At 51.6% G+C, this 17,693-nt stretch overlaps 1 protein-coding gene across 1 annotated transcript; it reads left to right on the top strand.

Moving 5' to 3' along the window:
* Positions 1 to 8,238: 8,238 nt before the first annotated feature.
* On the top strand, positions 8,239 to 17,693 carry RAB39B (RAB39B, member RAS oncogene family). Its single transcript, XM_060249932.1, has 2 exons — positions 8,239 to 8,478; positions 16,902 to 17,693. Exons 1-2 carry the CDS (start codon positions 8,264 to 8,266, stop codon positions 17,326 to 17,328), a joined length of 642 nt encoding a protein of 213 aa, XP_060105915.1. The 5' UTR covers positions 8,239 to 8,263; the 3' UTR covers positions 17,329 to 17,693.

Genomic DNA, 17,693 nt, shown 5'->3' with positions numbered 1-17,693 from the left:
ACTAGGATCAGGGAGACCCAGGTTTGAATCCCCACTTGTGCTGTGACCTTGGGTGACCTTGAGCCAGTCACACTTGTTGAGCCTAACCTACCTTGCAGGGTTGTTGTGAGGATAAAACGGAGGCAAGGAGGAGGATGTAAGCCGCTCTGGGTGCATGCACTGATCTTTGCATTTTCAAAAACTCAAAAGGAGGAGGGTGACAGAAGACAGTGTGTAGCAGGGCTTTTTCTGTAGAAAAAGCCCGGCAGGGACTCGTTTGCATATTAGGCCACACCCCTGACATCACCATTGTTTTGAAGGGAAAGCCCGGCAGGAACTCATTTGCACATTAGGCCACACCCCCTGACACCAAGACAGCCGGAACTGCGTTCCTGCTCAAAAAAAGCCCTGGTGTATAGTTCCAATGCCCACCCACTCCCAGTTCAAAAGGCTGAGAGAGACTGCGTTGAGCCTCTTGAATTCACTATTTTTCTTATTCATACTTAAAACTTTTTTTCCAAAGCAGCCCCGGGAGGAGAGGAACTGCTGTTTGCACAGTGACACTGGGAAAACAAAACAATGCAGGTAACAATTTAATGGATTGTGTGGATTGGTCTCCTAGGCAACGCGTGACAATTACCGGGAGTCTTACAACGCCAAGGAGCGGCGCAGGCATTTCCCCCTTGTTGTTGTAGTTTTGCCAACCACCAGGAGGTGGCGAAAGACTTCAGCTGCCAAGGGGATTGGGAGGCTGTGTACAGATGTCACATTGAAACAGGTGTCCCAGTAGATTTCTCTCCCATGGGGTGATCCCGCTTCCTCTGACCTTTGCAGTGTCAATGACAGCTGTGCGCACCGACTGTTTGGTTACCGAGTCTGTCATCATTCTTGCCCTTTCCCTTGCCCGTGGGGTGGAGGTGTCCTTTATGAAATGTGATGGATCAAATTAGCATTTGTAAGGATGGGGTATGCAAGATGTTAGCGGCCAAGGTTCCCTCTAAGCTGCAGAGTCTTGTGAGCAAAAATTCTGCTTTGTGAGCTACTGGTATTAAAGTTGGGAGCTACTGCAGAAATTGTGCTCTGGGGCCATTCCTCCTGAGCGAAGACAAAAATGTGTGAGCTGGAGGCTAAAAATCTGTGAGCTAGCTCATGCTAACTCACCTGAGGGAACACTGGTTAGCACCTACAGTTAGCTAGGCAGGGCCTTTTTTTGTAGAAGAAGCCCAGCAGGAACTCATTTGCATATCAGGTCACACCCCCTGACATCACCATTGTTTCACACAGGGTTTTTTGTAGGAAAAGCCCAGCAGGAACTCATTTGCATAGTAGGCCACACTTCCTGATGCCAAACCAGCCGGAATTGCATTCCTGCTTGAAAAGATAGGAATCTTGGGGGATAAACACCTGGATTTTGTTCATGAGTGCTAATTCAAACTTGATCCTGCCCATGGGCAGCAAACTGTGTCTTGCCTTCTCCTTGGTAGAAACCAAAGTAATGTAGGAAAGGTCCCCTGTGCAAGCACCAGTCATTTCCGACTCTGGAGTGATGTTGCTTTCACGACGTTTTCACGGCAGACTTTTTACAGGGTGGTTTGCCATTGCCTTCCCTAGTCATCTACACTTCCGCCCCCCCCCCCCCCCAGCAAGCTGGGTATTCATTTGACCGACCTCAGAAGGATGGAAGGCTGAGTCAACCTCGAGCCGGCAACCTGAAAACCCAGCTTCCGCCAGGGATTAAACTCAGGTCGTGAGCAGAGCTGAGGACTGCAATACTGCAGCTTTAACACTCTGCGCCACGGGGCTCTTCCAAAGTAATGTAAGCCATAGCTATATGACAGCTTCGGTGTCAACAGCCTGTCTGTCTCCCACCCAAATGCCAATCCACCAGCAAAGCGCCCACAAGGAATCCACGGTGTGCCAAAAGCAGAGACCCAGGCAGAGAATTTCTGCAGAGAAAATGGCTTAACTGGGGTCAGAGAGGAATGGGAACCAGTACAGCTGCCCCCTCCGTAAAGACACAACACACGTGAGCAAGTGTTGTTTCGCAGAAAAAGAGGTGCCGGAGCTCATTAGCACAACTCGTTGGCACATGCCCCACACCCCTGACATCACCAGAAGGTGTACCAAATTATATTAACTCAGCATCGACCTTAAATGCTTCTGGAATTATAATTGTCATAATAAAACCTGACTCCCATTGCGCTTTTTAAATGACTTTCAGCCACCCTGAGCCTGCTTCGGCAGGGAGGACGGGATATAAATTCAATAAAATAAATAAATAAATGTATCCTATGAGGCCACGATGGCATGATGAAGATGTCCATCTGTCTGCTTTAGACATTTTATTTTCCTTTTTTTTTGTGTGAGAAAAAAGCGTTAGGAAGTTTGTCAAATCTTAAAGAGTTCAGCAAAACTCTTACAGGGGGTAGAACAATGGCGTCCAGAAGCAAGTATTTGGGGCAGGGGAGGTAAGAAAGAAAGAGCACAAAAAAATGTAGTGGTTCCGGAGTTCCGCTCCTGTGAGCTCCTGCCCAAAATGAGGCCTGCACCTGAGTCCTGAGATGCTCTGTCTTTGTGTCACAATCTGACTTTTTTTCCCCTCAGAGGAAAAAGTCCACTTGGATTTGCAAACTAGGAGATCCCTTATCTGGATCCATCTTGCCGTATGCCAGGGGTCCCCTTCCCCTTTGACCTGCAGGCACTTTTGGGATTCTGACACGAGGTGGTGAGTGCTGCCACAAAATGGCTGCCTCCAAATAGCTGCCGCAGGGGCCAGAGCCAGCCACAACATGGCTGCTGCGGCTTCCCTTCAGTCACACAGTGAAGATCCTTGAGCTGTGGCAGCAGCTGCTGCTAAAAACCTGCACAACCAAATCTACTCTCTGAAGGCCCGTCAGAAACCTCACTGGGCAAAAGCCCCACCTGGCCCCTCACTCATCCTAAAAACAGTTTGGTGTAGTGGTTAAGTGTGCGGACTCTTATCTGGGAGAACCGGGTTTGATTCCCCACTTCTCCACTTGCACCTGCTAGCATGGCCTTGGGTCAGCCATAGCTCTCGTAGTAGTCCTTGAAAGGGCAGCTGCTGAGAGCCATCTCAGCCCCACCCACTCTGTTCCAGAAAAATAAAGTCTGAGCTGTGCCCTCTGTTGTCTCTCCTGCTTGGCATCTGCTGCATGTTCCCTGGGCACCCCCCCCCCATCAGTGGCCTCTCCAAGGGATTGCCTGGGAGGATGGGCAGACTTGGTTTTGGTGAGGGGAAATGGTCTATGAGCTGCCATGCTGCCACTAGTGTGGCTGGACAGGGGAGAGGAGCGCCACACCTCAGCCTGCCCGGGCTGACAGCCTACCCGACCCCACAGGGCTGTTGTGCGGAGGGCACTAAGAGGGGGCTGATGAAGTGGACTCAGAGTTCTGTGGCTGATGCACTCGCACTCTGAGTTCTGCGGCCCCTGGGGGAGGTGTTCTGTGCACATGGCAGGGGGCGTCAGGTCAGCACAGGGAGTCTCTGGGTGGGGGGGTGTTTGCTGCTGGGCTGCTCACTCCCAGACACACATTCCAGCCACTGTCTATGACATCCAACTCCTGCACTTGGTACTTCCTGCTTGTCTGCCTGCCATTGGCAGAGTCTCTGACAGCAGGAGGGTGTGAGGGGATTGACGGCTTCTCCGTGGTCCCATGCGGGCCTGTCTCACCCCCACCTTGCCACCAAGCCAAGCTTCTTGTGCGCGCATGCCCAGCCTCACTCCTGTTCCCTCCCCATGTTGGTGGGACATCTCTCCTTTGCCTTTGATGGTCTGCCCATCATTGGCTCCGCTCTCTGTTTGGGGGTAAGTTGGAGATGGCTATCAGCCTCTCTAGGTCCGCCTCTCCTCATCCCTGACTGATATGAGCCGCAGTGCATGCGCCAGGACTGGCCAATGGGGGGGTGGGGTGGGGGGGCTGGCCCTCCCCTCCGGCTGCCACCGCCTCCCTTGCGTGCCTATGCCAGCGACGTTGCCATGTCGATCATCTCCCTCACGGCGAGCTATGCTTCTCCCCTCCCCACGCTCCAGCATGCCGAAGTCCTCAGGAAGTCTACTAGCGGCTCGGCAGCTACGCCACAGCTGGCCGCCACTTATGTCTGGATTGGGCTGCCCACCATCCTTTTATATATTTTTCCCTTGCCATCAGCTAAATAATCTAAATAAATCCCTCCCAATATCACAATCTTTTCGTTCTTTCCCCCAACTGTCCAATTTTTAACCAATACTTACAAATTTTAACTACATCTCTAATAATCCATTTCTCACAAAATCAAAGAATATATTAATTTCTTCTCCATTTCTGACAATGCAAAATTTATTACTGGGAGAGCCAGTATGGTGTAGTGGTTAAGTGTGCGGACTCTTATCTGGGTGAACCGGGTTTGATTCCCCACTCCTCCACTTGCACCTGCTGGCATGGCCTTGGGTCAGCCATAGCTCTGGCAGAGGTTGTCCTTGGAAGGGCAGCTGCTGTGAGAGCCCTCTCCAGCCCCACCCACCTCACAGGGTGTCTGTTGTGGGGGAGGAAGGTAAAGGAGATTGTGAGCCGCTCTGAGACTCTTCTGAGTGGAGGGCGGGATATAAATCCAATATCTTCATCTACCTCACAGGGTGTCTGTTGTGGGGGAGGAAGGTAAAGGAGATTGTGAGCCGCTCTGAGACTCTTCGGAGTGGAGGGCGGGATATAAATCCAATATCTTCATCTACCTCACAGGGTGTCTGTTGTGGGGGAGGAAGGTAAAGGAGATTGTGAGCCGCTCTGAGACTCTTCGGAGTGGAGGGCGGGATATAAATCCAATATCTTCATCTACCTCACAGGGTATCTGTTGTGGGGGAGGAAGGTAAAGGAGATTGTGAGCCGCTCTGAGACTCTTCGGAGTGGAGGGCGGGATATAAATCCAATATCTTCTTCTTCTTCTTCTTAGTCTCTTTCTTTTTAAAGATCTTCCAATTTTTAGCCAGTCCTAATAACATACGTCTGTCAAAATTTTCTGGGCTGTTGTGTATCTTTTCCTCTGCTGCAGCTGCTGTGCACCCCTGTGTTTGTTTCACTCCTACTGCTGCTACAAACAGTTGGACTTCCATTTCTTCTCTTTCATCATTGTTTGATGTGCTGGCATCATCTTCTCCTTTCTGTTCTGTTTTTGGAATCTTTGAGGGACGCTCCTCCTCTTCCTTTCTGATAAGGTGTTCTTTCTCCTTCGTAAACAAAGCTACAACCACCAACTCCATTTTAAAATGATTCCCATATTGCTGGGCTTCTTCTTTTCCCATCATCTCTGTCTTCTGGTCTCCTGATATTATCTGGTTTGTTACATCCTGTGGCTCATTTATACTTTCAGTACTATCGCTAGCTGTCGGGTCACACATCAGATTGAGGCACTCATGCAAAGACTTTTGCAGAGCTTGCATCGCATTCACGAAAACTGTCCCGAAAAATTTCTAAAGCCACATTTATGTCCCAATCCGATTCTAACTTCAACCCCATTGTGTCCATTCGATAAAGAAAAGCTGTGAAAGTTTGTAACAATCAAAGGACTTTCTGTCAATTCTTCTCTTTTACAATATTTCCACTTTTCACTTTTATTTCAGTTTAAGTCTTTAAATCAATCCACTTTATATTCTCCAATCAAAATCCAATGTTCCACTTTATTTTTCCTCCAATCACCAAAAAAGATTTTTATCTTTCTTCAATCTCAAGCCTCGTTTTTAGACTTTTAAGTCTTTTAACATTGAAAAGGAGGGGGGGTTGAGGGGGGCTAATGGTGTCACTCCTCCCCTCTTTTTCTTCACTTTTCTCTTCTTCATTGCTTCATTTTCTCTCTTCTTCATTGTTCTTGGACTAACGAGCGGTTCACCTAGTCCATTACAAAATTGGTGACTGCGCGGTGCAGCCGGAGGCAAAGAAGGTGCTACGAATCCCGCACCTGTCGGAATTCTACGCCACCATCGCGCCTCTTGGTGCCAGAGATCCTTACCGGGTCTCCAGTAGAGCCCCCCTTGAAGGGGCCCCTCCATTCATGAGGTTCAGAAGAGCTGCCAGGAGGCACTCGGCAAGCTGTTTCTGACCCGGAAGCCCAGTATATACATTTCTAGGTCCCCACGCTAGCATGCCATTGGAGCATTCAAACCAGCCAGAGGCTGGTGATTGGAGAAGGGCAACAGGTATTTGGATCCTGCTGTCCATCATCCCTGAGTCCCCAAGCTCAGTCCTTATGGCTCCAATGAGCCAGGCAGGAACACACACAACAGACCTTCTGATAGCACCTGAGTATTTTGGCCACTGTGTGATACAGAGTGTTGGACTGGATGGGCCTTTGGCCTGATCCAACATGGCTTCTCTTATGTCTACTCATGTTCTTATGTGAAACTTTTTCTAGCATGGAGATAGGATGATTGGAGAGTGGCATTTTGGCATCTTTGTACTGTTGGGTAACCCTGTCTGCCAAAATGCTTTCTTCCCTTAGCACCTCAGGATGAGTGCAGGAACCTCCTCCTTTTCTTCTTCTCCTCCGTCCTCTTCTTCTCTCCCCTCTTCCTCTCCTCCTCTTCTTCTTTTTCTTGTCCTCCTCCTCTCCTCTCCTCCATCTTTTTTTCCTCCTCTCCTATTTCTCCCCTCCTTCTCCTCTCTTCTTCTTCTCCTGACTCCTCTTCTTTTTCTCCTCCCTCTTCTTCTTTTCCTCCTCCTCCCTCTTCTTCTTTTTCTCCTCCACTTATCCTTCTCCTCTTCTTTTTCTCCTCCTCTTCACTCTTCTTTTTCTCCTCCTCTTCTCCTCCTCTCCTTTTTCTCTTCTCCTCCTCTCCTCCCTCTTTTTTTCTCCTCCTCCTCTCCTCCCTCTTCTTATTTTTCTCCTCCTCTCCTTATTTTCTCCTCTTCTCCTCCTCCTCTTCTTTTTCTCCTCTTCTCCCTCTCCTCCTCCTCTTTTTCTCCTCCTCCCTCTTCCTCTTTTTCTCCTCCTCTCCTTATTTTCTCCTCTTCTCCTCCTCCTCTTCTTTTTCTCCTCCTCCTCCCTCTTCTTTTCCTCCTCCTACTCTCATTTTCTCTTCTCCTCCTCCTCTTCTTTTTCTCATCTTCTCCTCTCCTTCCTCTTCTTCTTTTTCTCCTCCTCCTCGCCTCCTCCCTTTTCTTTTTTCTCCTCCTCTCCTTTTCTCTTCTTCCCCTCCTTCTCTTCTTTTTCTCTTCCTCTTCTTTTTCTTCTCTCCTCCTCCCTCTTCTTTTTCTCCTCCTCTCTTCATTTTCTCCTCTTCTCCCTCTTCTCCTCCCTCTTCTTATTTTTCTCCTCTTCTTTTTCGCCTCTTCTCCTCCTCCTCTCCTTCCTCTTCTTCTTTTTCTCCTCCTCTTCTTTTTCTCTTCTCCACCCTCTTCTTATTTATCTCCTCCTCTCCTTATTTTCTCCTCTTCTCCTTCCTCTTCTTCTTTTTCTCCTCCTCCACCTCTTCTTTTTCGCCTCTTCTCCTCTCCTTCCTCTTCTTTTTTCTCCTCCTCTTCCTCTTCTTTTTCTCCTCCTCTTCATTTTCTCCTCTTCTCCTCCCTCTTCTTCTTTTTCTCCTCCTCTCCTCCTCCTCCCTCTTCTTCTTTTTCTCCTCCTCTTCGCCTCGTTTTTTCCTCTTCTCCTCCTCCTCCCTCTTCTTTTTCTCCTCCCTCTCCTCCTCCTCCTCCTCCTCCAAACCCCGCAGAATTGCGCTTTCCTTGCTTCTTTTCAGCGTCTCGTGGTGTGCCTGGCTGTCCCTTCTCCTCCTTCCGCGGTGCCGTCGAGCGAGCCCCCTCGGGTCGGGCCGTTCCCTCCGTTCCATTCGGGGCGCCGCTTCTTTTCGGAGGCGCGCGGTAGCGGCCGGGCCGGCGGGGGCTGCTGCTGCTGCGCCTTTAGTCGGGGCATTGCGGCCGCTGCCGCTGCCAATGATGAGTCAGACTGTTTGGTGCTGATGCCGCCGCCGTCCCCGCGCCCGCCGCCCGCATCCCTCCGCCTCCGCCAGCCCCGCGCCGCTCTCCATCTTGGGCAGGGAAGGCCCCGCCGGAGGAGAAGCAGCCCGGCCGGCCCTTGAGCCCCTTTTGTCTCCCCCCCCCCCCCGAGGATGGCTCCGGAGCAGCCGCTGCCCTGCAGGGCCCCCCTCCCGCCTCGAGCCGCCGGCGCGGGGCCTTGAGCGGCGGCGGCGCTTCCCTCGGCGGGGCTTGCAGGCCGTTTGCAGGCGGCGGCGGCGCCATGCGGGAGCGGCCCGGGCAGCGTTAGCGGGGGCGGGGGCTCGGCGGGGCGGGGGGGGGCATGGAGGCCATCTGGCTGTACCAGTTCCGCCTGATCGTCATCGGGGACTCCACGGTGGGCAAGTCGTGCCTCATCCGCCGCTTCACCGAGGGCCGCTTCGCCCAAGTCTCCGACCCCACCGTGGGCGTGGATTTCTTCTCGCGCCTCGTCGAGATCGAGCCCGGCAAGCGCATCAAGCTCCAGATCTGGGACACCGCCGGCCAGGAGCGCTTCAGGTGGGCGCCGCGGGGCAGGGCAGGGCCGGCCGCAGGAGGCGAGGGGGGCTGGGCAGGGGGCCCCTGCAGCCCCGGGGGGCGAGTCGGGCTTGGGGGGGGGGATTCCGGCCTCCCCGACGTGGCGCCCTCGGGATGCGCCAAGGAGAGCGCTGGGCTCCATTGTGCGCTGCTGGAGCATTAGGGGGGAGCGGCCGGGGAGGCCACGACTCTCGCATCTTGCTTTGTCATGCCTGACATCCAGCCCTGAGGAGGGGGCTATGGGGGGGTCGCAGGGGGGGGGGCTTTAAATCATGCAGGAGGCTGGTGACTGCGCCTGCCTCCTCCCCCCCCCCCCTGCTATTTGGACATAAGAACATCAGAGAAGCCTTCCTGGATCAGGCCAACGGCCCATCCCGTCCAACCCTCTGTGTCACACAGTGGCCAAAAAAAAAAAAGTGCCGTTAGGAGATGCATCAGTGGGGCCAGGACACTAGAAGCCCTCTCACTGTTGCCCCCCTCACCCCAGTACCAAGAATACAGAGCATCACTGCCCTAGGCATAAGAACATCAGCGAAGCCATCCTGGATCAGGCCAACGGCCCATCCAGTCCAAAACTCTTTGGCACACAGTGGCCAAAAAAAAAAAAAAACAGGCACCCTCAGGAGAATCAGTGGGGCCAGGACACCAGAAGCACTCCCACTGTGCCCCCCCCAAGCACCAAGAATACAGAGCATCACTGCCCCAGACAGAGTTCCATCAATGCACTGTGGCTAAGAGCCACTGAGGGACCTCTGCTCCATATGTTGATCCAATCCCTTCTTGAAGCTGGCTATGCTTGTAGCCGCTGCCACCTCCTGTGGCAGTGAATTCCACATGTTAATCACCCTTTGGGTGAAGAATACCAATCAGCTGATTTGTGGGCCCTTTAAATGACAGGGGAGGGGCAGCGGCTGCTCCTGGGTGCCCCTCCCACCCCATTTAAATTGCACAGAAGAGAGGGCCTGCCTGGGGGTGAGCCCCCCCCCCCCCCCAACCTTCAGGGCCCCTGGTTAGCTACAGGCCTGCTGACATCCATACATGTGGGAAGGGCAAGAGACCCTCACTGGCAGTGGGGATGGATCATGGACGTCGCATCTCAGTGCCAGGGAAAGTAGGCCATTCCCCCCACCCCACCCCCATACAGCTCCCAAGGTCTTCCTCCTTCAAACAGCAACGCAGGGGGCAGAACCAGCGTTCCCTCTAAGCTGCAGGGTTTCGTGAGTAAAAATTCTGCTTTGTGAGCTCCTGGCATGAATGAGTGTGCTCTGGGGTCATCCTTCCTGAGCTAAGGCAAAAATCTGGAGTTGGAGGGTAAAAAACTGTGAGCTAGCTCTTGCTAACTCAGCTTAGAGGGAGAACTGGGCAGAGCAGAATCTTCTGGGGGAGGTGTTGGTGTTGCCGGGTTGAGTCTGTCCCTTAGACCTGCTGGCCTGGGCTTCCTTTGTTGCCCTGGACAAACTTTCAGGGATGCGCAGTTACAGGCTGCAAGCCTCCATCCTGCGCTGCAGGAAGGATGCTGAGAAGGCTCCTGGAGAAACCGCGGGCTGATCCCGGGCCCACCTCCTGCCCTCCTCTCCCAGCACAGGCTTGGAGAGGCGCCTCCTGGGCTCTGATCTGTAGGCTCCCCACGTTTCCAAGAGGCCTTTTTTGGCGCAGCAGTTCCTTCCGACAAACCTGCAGGTTCCAAGCCAACGCAGTCCTTGGAGAGGACTGTACCGCATACTCTGGAGAACGCTTTTCCTTCCTCTTCAACACGAACAGCTCAAGTCAGACCCTTGTAGAAATAAAGAGACATGAAATCTGAAGGACCTCATGGATTTTGGGCCTGTTTTTTTGGACTCCTAAAACACTGGGCTGGCCCGGTTCTGGATGTGTCTGTCACTGAGGACTGGGAATGGTTTTTGTTGTGTATTACAAGTCCCAGGGCAGTGGCAGCAACCCAAAACTGCCCAGGGCACATGACCGCCAGGCTGAATTGTAGCCACTCAGCACATGGGGGGAAACCTCCCTTTTTCCTGCTGTGCGGCTCATAAAATGCCCGATGACCGTTTCTGTTGTTGCCATCGTATTTTTCCTGCAGAGATTTCATCAGTTATTTCTTTCTGAGCCAGCCCAAAGAAAAGAAGAGAAAGAAAGGGGTGCCGGCTTCACACGCTTTTAAAAAGCAGCAAGGAAGCATGTGAGAAAGGAAAATTTTACAGCGTAGATATTGAAACTGTTTCTGTATTGTCATTAAATAAAAAAGGCTAATTTTTTTTTTTTTGCAGTTTGGCCATGTGCTCCTAAGTGGAGCTGCACCCATCTAAGTGCACTGTTAAGTAAGACAGGTGTCATCAATAGGAAAAAAATGTACATCAGTCTGATTTTGAACAGACAAACCTGCCCCACACCAAGTTGGCACAGCACTTCTGGGACTCAGGCAGAAAAGGCCCTTCCTGAAGTCTTGTTAACTAAGTTGAGGTACCAGGGATCGATCCTGGTGCATACAAAGCAGAGGCCTGCTTGTCATATTCGGGACAAGGAAGGCCTCCCTCCTTCCAGATAAACTGCAGCCACATAGGCTGGGGGAGGTTATAGCAACCAGCCTCCAAGTGGGGACTGGAGATTTCTTGGAATTACACAGAAACATAGAGCTGGAAGAGACCTCATGGGTCATCTAGTCCAGCCCTCTGCACAGTGCAGGAAATTAACAACTTTGCCAGAAAGCCAGAGCTGGCAAACTCAGGGGAGGTGCTTGAGCTCATCCGGGGGGCCCTCCCATACCCACAGACCTACAGCCGTGTTGAGGGTACATGGATTCCTGCCCAGCACAGTGAAGTCCTTGCAGAGTCTTTAGTGGGTGGCGAAAGTCCCCCAAGCGAAGGATGGCATACAAACCATGGGGCTGTCTCTTTCTTCAGGAACCGCTTCCCACAATGTTGACCAGTGCTGGTCGTAGAGGAGAACTGCCCCCTGCCACTCAACTAAGCATAGTTGGTTAGTTTATTCATTCACTTATTACAATAGCAATGCCGCCACCTTTCACTTGGGCTCATGTCTAAGAACATAAGAGGAGCCATGTTGGATCAGGCCAATGACCCATCCAGTCCAACTCTCTGTACATAAGAGAAGCCATGCTGGATCAGGCCAGTGGCCCATCCAGTCCAACACTCTGTGCCACACAGTGGCCAAAAAACTCAGGTGCCATCAGGAGGTCCACCAGTGAGGCCAGGACAGTAGAAGCCCTCCCATTGTGCCCCCCCAAGCACCAAGAATACAGAGCATCCCCACCGCAGACAGAGAGTTCCAGCAATATGCTGTGGCTAAGAGCCACCGATGGACCTCTGCTCCAGATACTTATCCAATCCCCTCTTGAAGCTGTCTGAGGTCTATCTCCAGTCTAAGGAGTTTTCTTCCAACATTAGTGGCTCTACCACTGGAGGAAGAGCCACTGCAGTTGGAGGAAGGTTACTGAGAAGATGGTTGGATCCAATCCAGTGGAGCCATCGTGGCTGGGCTTCAGCGGAAAACGCTCCCACCCTGCTTTGTCTGACCAAGGATCCAGCTCATTTCATTTGGGAAAGGAGTGCCGCAGGTATCCTGATGAGAGTCCTTGTTTTCGACATTCAGTGATAATTTGGGTTTCAGATGCGAGCCCCACCACCACTATATTAGGTTCCTCATTGTATCTACATGCTTGTTCACATTCTCAGTGAACTCCAAAATGCTGATAAGGCAGGACTTCTCTTTGCAGAAGCCATGCTGATTTTCCCTCAGCAGGCTTTGTCCCTCTTTGATTACAGTTTCTACTAGTTTGCCTGGGGCAGATGTTAGGCTGACTGGCCTGTAATTTCCTCTGGATCCCTTTTCAAAAACGGGTGCCACATTTGCTAATCTCCAGTCTTCTGGCACAGCCGCTGAATTTAGTAACAGGATACGTATACGGGTCAGTAGGTCAACAATCTTACTTCTGAGTTCCTTAAGAACTCTCAGGTGTATGCCATAAGGAGCTGGAGACTTACTGGCTTTTAAAATTTCCCCAGTAGGTCTAAAATTTAATTTCTGTTCACCTCAATTTGGATCAGTTCTTCAGACTCCCTTCCTAAAATTAGGGTCTGTGGCATGTAGGCGGATGGGTATGAAGAGGCAGCGTCTGCCTAGCCCGTAACTCCATGTCTCACCATGGAAACGCTGAGGAAGACTTCCTGTACTCCCTAAGCCTCATAGCTCCTTCCCAGAGTGATGCATCCTGGGATATCATCCTCATGTAAGGCTGGTTCTTTTTAAAACTGGATCCGCCGTCCTGAACAGTGCCCCAGAAGGGGTGTGTCGATAAGCAAACAGCCGCTCTCCTTGGAGCTCAACATTTACTTACTCAGGAGAAAGAACCATTTTGCTCAAGCAGCGTTTCCATTAGGAGATGCTGTGTGTATGTTTGCCATTCAGGAAATTGCCTATTTTTCCTCGCGATGCCATCGACATCTCGCCGGCCCTCCCGGTCTGCTAGGAAAAGCACGTGGGGCTCTTCTCTCAAGCTATCTCTTTAAGACCCCATTGTTTCCATTTTCTTTTAAAAGCACAGCTCCCAGGCAATGAATGTTTAATGCCTAAGTACGTCCTGGTGAGGAAGGAGGTGTACAGAAGTGGTTGCTCGGAGAGCGGCCTGCTGGGAAGCAGAGAGGTAGGCCTCAGGGCTGACGGGAAAGCCTTCCGAAGCCAACAACCAGAAGCTTCCTCAGAGAGAACCCCAGTGCTGCCAGAGAAAGCAGCTACACCGGAGCCATTGAGTCTGTTGGCCAAAGAAGGGTGTTGAGTCCACGGAGCACATTCCTTGGGCTAACAGGGCAATTTTCGTGGCCTCACAGGGACCCCTTTCAAGGGTCAGCAGCACAGCCTAGGCCATTCTTATCAGAGCTTGGAAGCTAAGCAGAGTTGGTCATGGTGTAGCACAGGGGTGCCCATACTGTGGCTCGGGAGCCACACGTGGCTCTTTCACACATGCTGTGTGGCTCTCAGGGCCCCCGCCGCCCCATCGGCCAGCTTGGAAAAAGCATTTATTTGTCTCTTTAAATCGCTTATCCAAGCCAAGTCAGCCAGCAGCTTGGAGAATACATTTAAAGTTGCTTTCTTTCCACCTCTCTTTTCCTTCCCCATCTGTTAGCTTTCCTTTCTTCCTGCTTGCCTGCCTGCTCTCAAACATCCGACGTGCGCGTCTTGCAGCTCTCAAACATCTTGACGTTTATTCTGTATGGCTCTTACATTAAGCAAGTTTGGCCACCCCCGGTGTAGCAGGGACTCCTTTGCATATTAGGCTACATACCCCTCATGTTGCCAATCCTCCCAAGAGCTTACAAGGCCTACCGTAAGCTCCAGGGGGATTGGCTACATCAGGGGTGTGTGGCTTAATATGCGGATGAGTTCCTGCTACCAAAAAAACCCTGGATAGGAGACCACCAGGTGTGAATTGAGTCCAACAGTGAAAGGGAGGCGGTGCACCTCCTGTGGCCTTCTCTTATATGTCTAGAGTAATGCAGATTACCCCTTTGGGGACAGGAAGGAGTTTTGGCCCAGGGATCCTGGAGGGTTTTTTGCGTTCCTCTGGCCATAGAGCAGGGCTCACTGGGAAAGGTAGTTTTGAATTCCCTGCATTGTGCAGGGGGTTGGACTAGATGACTCTTGGGGAAGGATGGTGGCTCAGTGGTAGAGCATCTGCTTAGGAAGCAGAAGGTCCCAGGTTCAATCCCCAGCATCTCCAAAAAAGGGTCCAGGCCAAAATAGGCGTGAAAAAACCTCAGCTTGAGACCTTGGAGAAAGAGCCGCTGCCAATCTGAGAAGACAATACTGAATTTGATGGACCAAAGGTCTGATTCAGTATAAGACAGCTTCATATCTTCATATCTTCACTCTTGAGGTCCCTTCCAGCTCTCTGTTTCTTAGTTTTTAAGATTAGGGTTGCTCTGCAGAGGAAGGAAAGAGCAAACCGCCTCTGCTCATCTCTTGCCTTGAAAACCCCATCATCCTGGGGCCTCTGCAGATTGGTTGCAACCTGAAGGCACACAATTATTAATCTAGAGGGTAATGCATATTTCATCGACAAAGCTGCATCCTATTTGGGGGGGCTCCCCGCGACCCACTGAATCAAGGAGCCACTGAGTTCAGTCTAAGACCTCTGCCACGTGGCAGGTAATTGTTGTTGCTCACAGACCAAGCCCTAGAGTCACGTCCACCTCAGTAGGCTAAGGCAAGGTGCCACGTGGCACAAAAGGGTTGGATCCAACCAGCTTTCCCACTGGAGAACAAAGGAGAAGGGTTTGAACATGAGTCAACAGTGTGATGCGGTGGCTAAAATGGCAAATGCAATTTGGGGCTGTATCGACAGAAGTCTAGTGTCCAGATCACGTGAAGTGATGGTATCGCTTTACTCTGCTCTGGTAAGACCTCACCTGGAGTAGTGTGTTCAGCTTTGGGCACCACATTTTAAGAAGGATATAGACAAGCTGGAACGGGTCCAGAGGAGGGCGACGAAGATGGTGAGGGGTCTGGAGAACAAGTCCTATGAAGAAAGGTTGAAGGAGCTGGGGATGTTTAGCCTGGAGAGGAGGCAGCTGAGAGGTGATGGGATCACCATCTTCAAGTACTTGAAGGGCTGTCCTATAGAGGATGGTGTGGAATTGTTTTCTGTGACTCCAGAAGGTAGGACCAGAACCAGTGGGTTGAAATAAAATCAAAAGAGTTTCTGGCTCAACATTAGGAAGAACTTCCTGACCGTTAGAGCGATTCCTCAGTGGAACATGCTTCCTCGGGAGGTGGTGGGCTCTTCTTCCTTGGAGGTTTTTAAACAGAGGCTAGATGGCCATCTGACAGCAATGAAGATCCTGTGAATTTAGCGGGAGGTATTTGTGAGTTTGATTCCCCACTTCTGCACTTACAGCTGCTGGAATGGCCTTGGGTCAGCCATAGCTCTGGCAGAGGGTGTCCTTGAAAGGGCAGCTGCTGTAAGAGCTCTCTCAGCCCCACCTACCTCACAGGGTGTCTATTGTGGAGGGGGAGGGAAGGTAAAGGAGACTGTGACTGCTCTGAGACTCTGAGATTCAGGGTACAGGGCGGGATATAAATCCAATATCATCGTCTTCTTCAATCCCTGGCATCTCCAGTTAAGGCTCTGGTAACAGGTGATAAAGGAAAGTACTTCTTCACCCAAAGGGTGATTAATACATGGAATTCATTGCCACAGGAGGTGGCAGCGGCTACAAGCATAGACAGCTCCAAGAGGAGATTGGATAAGCATATGGAGCACTGGTCCATCAGTCGCTATTAGCCACAACGTATTGTTGAAACTCTCTGTCTGAGGCAGGTGATGCTCTGTATTCTTGGTGCTTGGGAGGGGCAACAGTGTGAGGACTTCTAGTGTCCTGGCCCCACTGGTAGGCCTCCTGATGGCACTTGGGGTTTTTTGGCCACTGTGTGACACAGAGTGTTGGACTGGATGGGCCATTGGCCTGATCCAACAGGGCTTCTCTTATGTTCTTATGTGACACAGAGGGTTGGACTGGATGGGCCACTGGCCTGATCCAACAGGGCTTCTCTTATGTTCTTATGTGACACAGAGGGTTGGACTGGATGGGCCATTGGCCTGATCCAACAGGGCTTCTCTTATTCTCTGAATTCTTGGTGCTTGGGGGGGCACAGTGGGAGGGCTTGTAGTGTCCTGGCCCCATTGGTAGACCTCCTGATGGCACTTGGGGGTTTTTGGCCACTGTGTGACACAGAGTGTTGGACTGGATGGGCCATTGGCCTGATCCAACATGGCTTCTCTTATGTTCTTATGTGACACAGAGTGTTGGACTAGATGGGCCATTGGCCTGATCCAATATGGCTTCTGTTATGTTCTTATGTGACACAGAGTGTTGGACTGGATGGGCCATTGGCCTGATCCAACATGGCTTCTCTTATGTTCTTATGTGACACAGAGTGCTGGACTGGATGGGCCATTGGCCTGATCCAACATGGCTTCTCTTATGTTCTTATGTGACACAGAGTGTTGGACAGGATGGGCCATTGGCCTGATCCAACATGGCTTCTCTTATTTCACAGAGTATTTTGGAACTCTCTGTCTGGGGCAGTGATGCTCTGTATTCTTGGTGCTTGCGGGGGGGCACAGTGGGAGGGCTTGTAGTGTCCTGGCCCCACTGGTAGACCTCCTGATGGCACTTGGGGTTTTTTGGCCACTGTGTGACACAGAGTGTTGGACTGGATGGGCCATTGGCCTGATCCAACAGGGCTGTCTCTTATGTTCTTATGAAAGATCTGTGCCCAAAAACCTGGAGAGGTGCTGGCAGTCAGAGTAGACAGTCTTGACTTCATGTTGACCAGCGGTCTCCTCATTAAAAGAGCTTTGCCCCCTTCGGGCTCTCCTTGCCTTTCAGATCGATCACCAGAGCCTACTACCGGAACTCAGTGGGGGGCCTGCTGCTCTTCGACATCACCAACCGCAGGTCCTTCCAGAATGTCCACGAGTGGCTAGAGGAAACCAAAGTGCACGTCCAGCCCTACCAGATCGTCTTTGTGCTGGTGGGCCACAAGTGCGACCTCGACACTCAGCGGCAAGTCACCCGGCATGAGGCTGAGAAACTGGCCGTCGCCTACGGCATGAAATACATCGAGACCTCCGCCCGGGACGCCATCAACGTGGAGAAGGCCTTTACCGACCTCACTCGAGACATCTACGAGCTGGTTAAGAGGGGGGAGATCACCATCCAAGAAGGATGGGAAGGGGTGAAGAGCGGCTTCGTCCCCAACGTCGTGCATTCGTCGGAGGAGGTGGTGAAATCCGACAGGCGGTGCCTCTGCTAGGGAGGAGAAAGGATGCCGGACTTTACGAACCAAACGTACCCTGCTAGATGAACTCGGTGCGGCGGAAGGGGATGCAGAGGGAAGTGTGGTGAGCGGCATGTCACGGTGCTTTGGACCTCGGAAGAATAGAACCAAGGAGGGAATGGGGGAAGGAACCCCCCCATTATGTAGGAATGAACCCAGATGCATGCTTATAAGGTAGGAGGTGGGCAGTGTCAAGAAAGACAAGGTCAGATAGGGGTGGTAGAAGCCTGGGAACTCTGAAGACACCCTGTTTTGAATGCACCTGTCGTTCAGTGCTGTGTGATGAGGCCACAGTATGAAAAACCCGTATATAATAATAATAAAACACCTATGGAGAAAGA

This window comes from Heteronotia binoei, chromosome 11, assembly GCF_032191835.1.
Source record: "Heteronotia binoei isolate CCM8104 ecotype False Entrance Well chromosome 11, APGP_CSIRO_Hbin_v1, whole genome shotgun sequence".
Lineage (NCBI taxonomy): Eukaryota > Metazoa > Chordata > Lepidosauria > Squamata > Gekkonidae > Heteronotia > Heteronotia binoei.
The sequence above is the reverse complement of the archived record's forward strand: the minus strand, read 5'-3'. Positions and strand labels throughout refer to the sequence as shown.

What these genes read in the sequence shown, in the direction of transcription:
- RAB39B (XM_060249932.1), top strand. Translation starts at nt 8,264, where the DNA reads ATGGAGGCCATCTGGCTGTACCAGTTCCGCCTGATCGTCATCGGGGAC. An exon ending in GCCGGCCAGGAGCGCTTCAG is followed by an intron (nt 8,479 to 16,901) that starts GTGGGCGCCGCG and finishes CTTGCCTTTCAG; the next exon opens with ATCGATCACCAGAGCCTACT.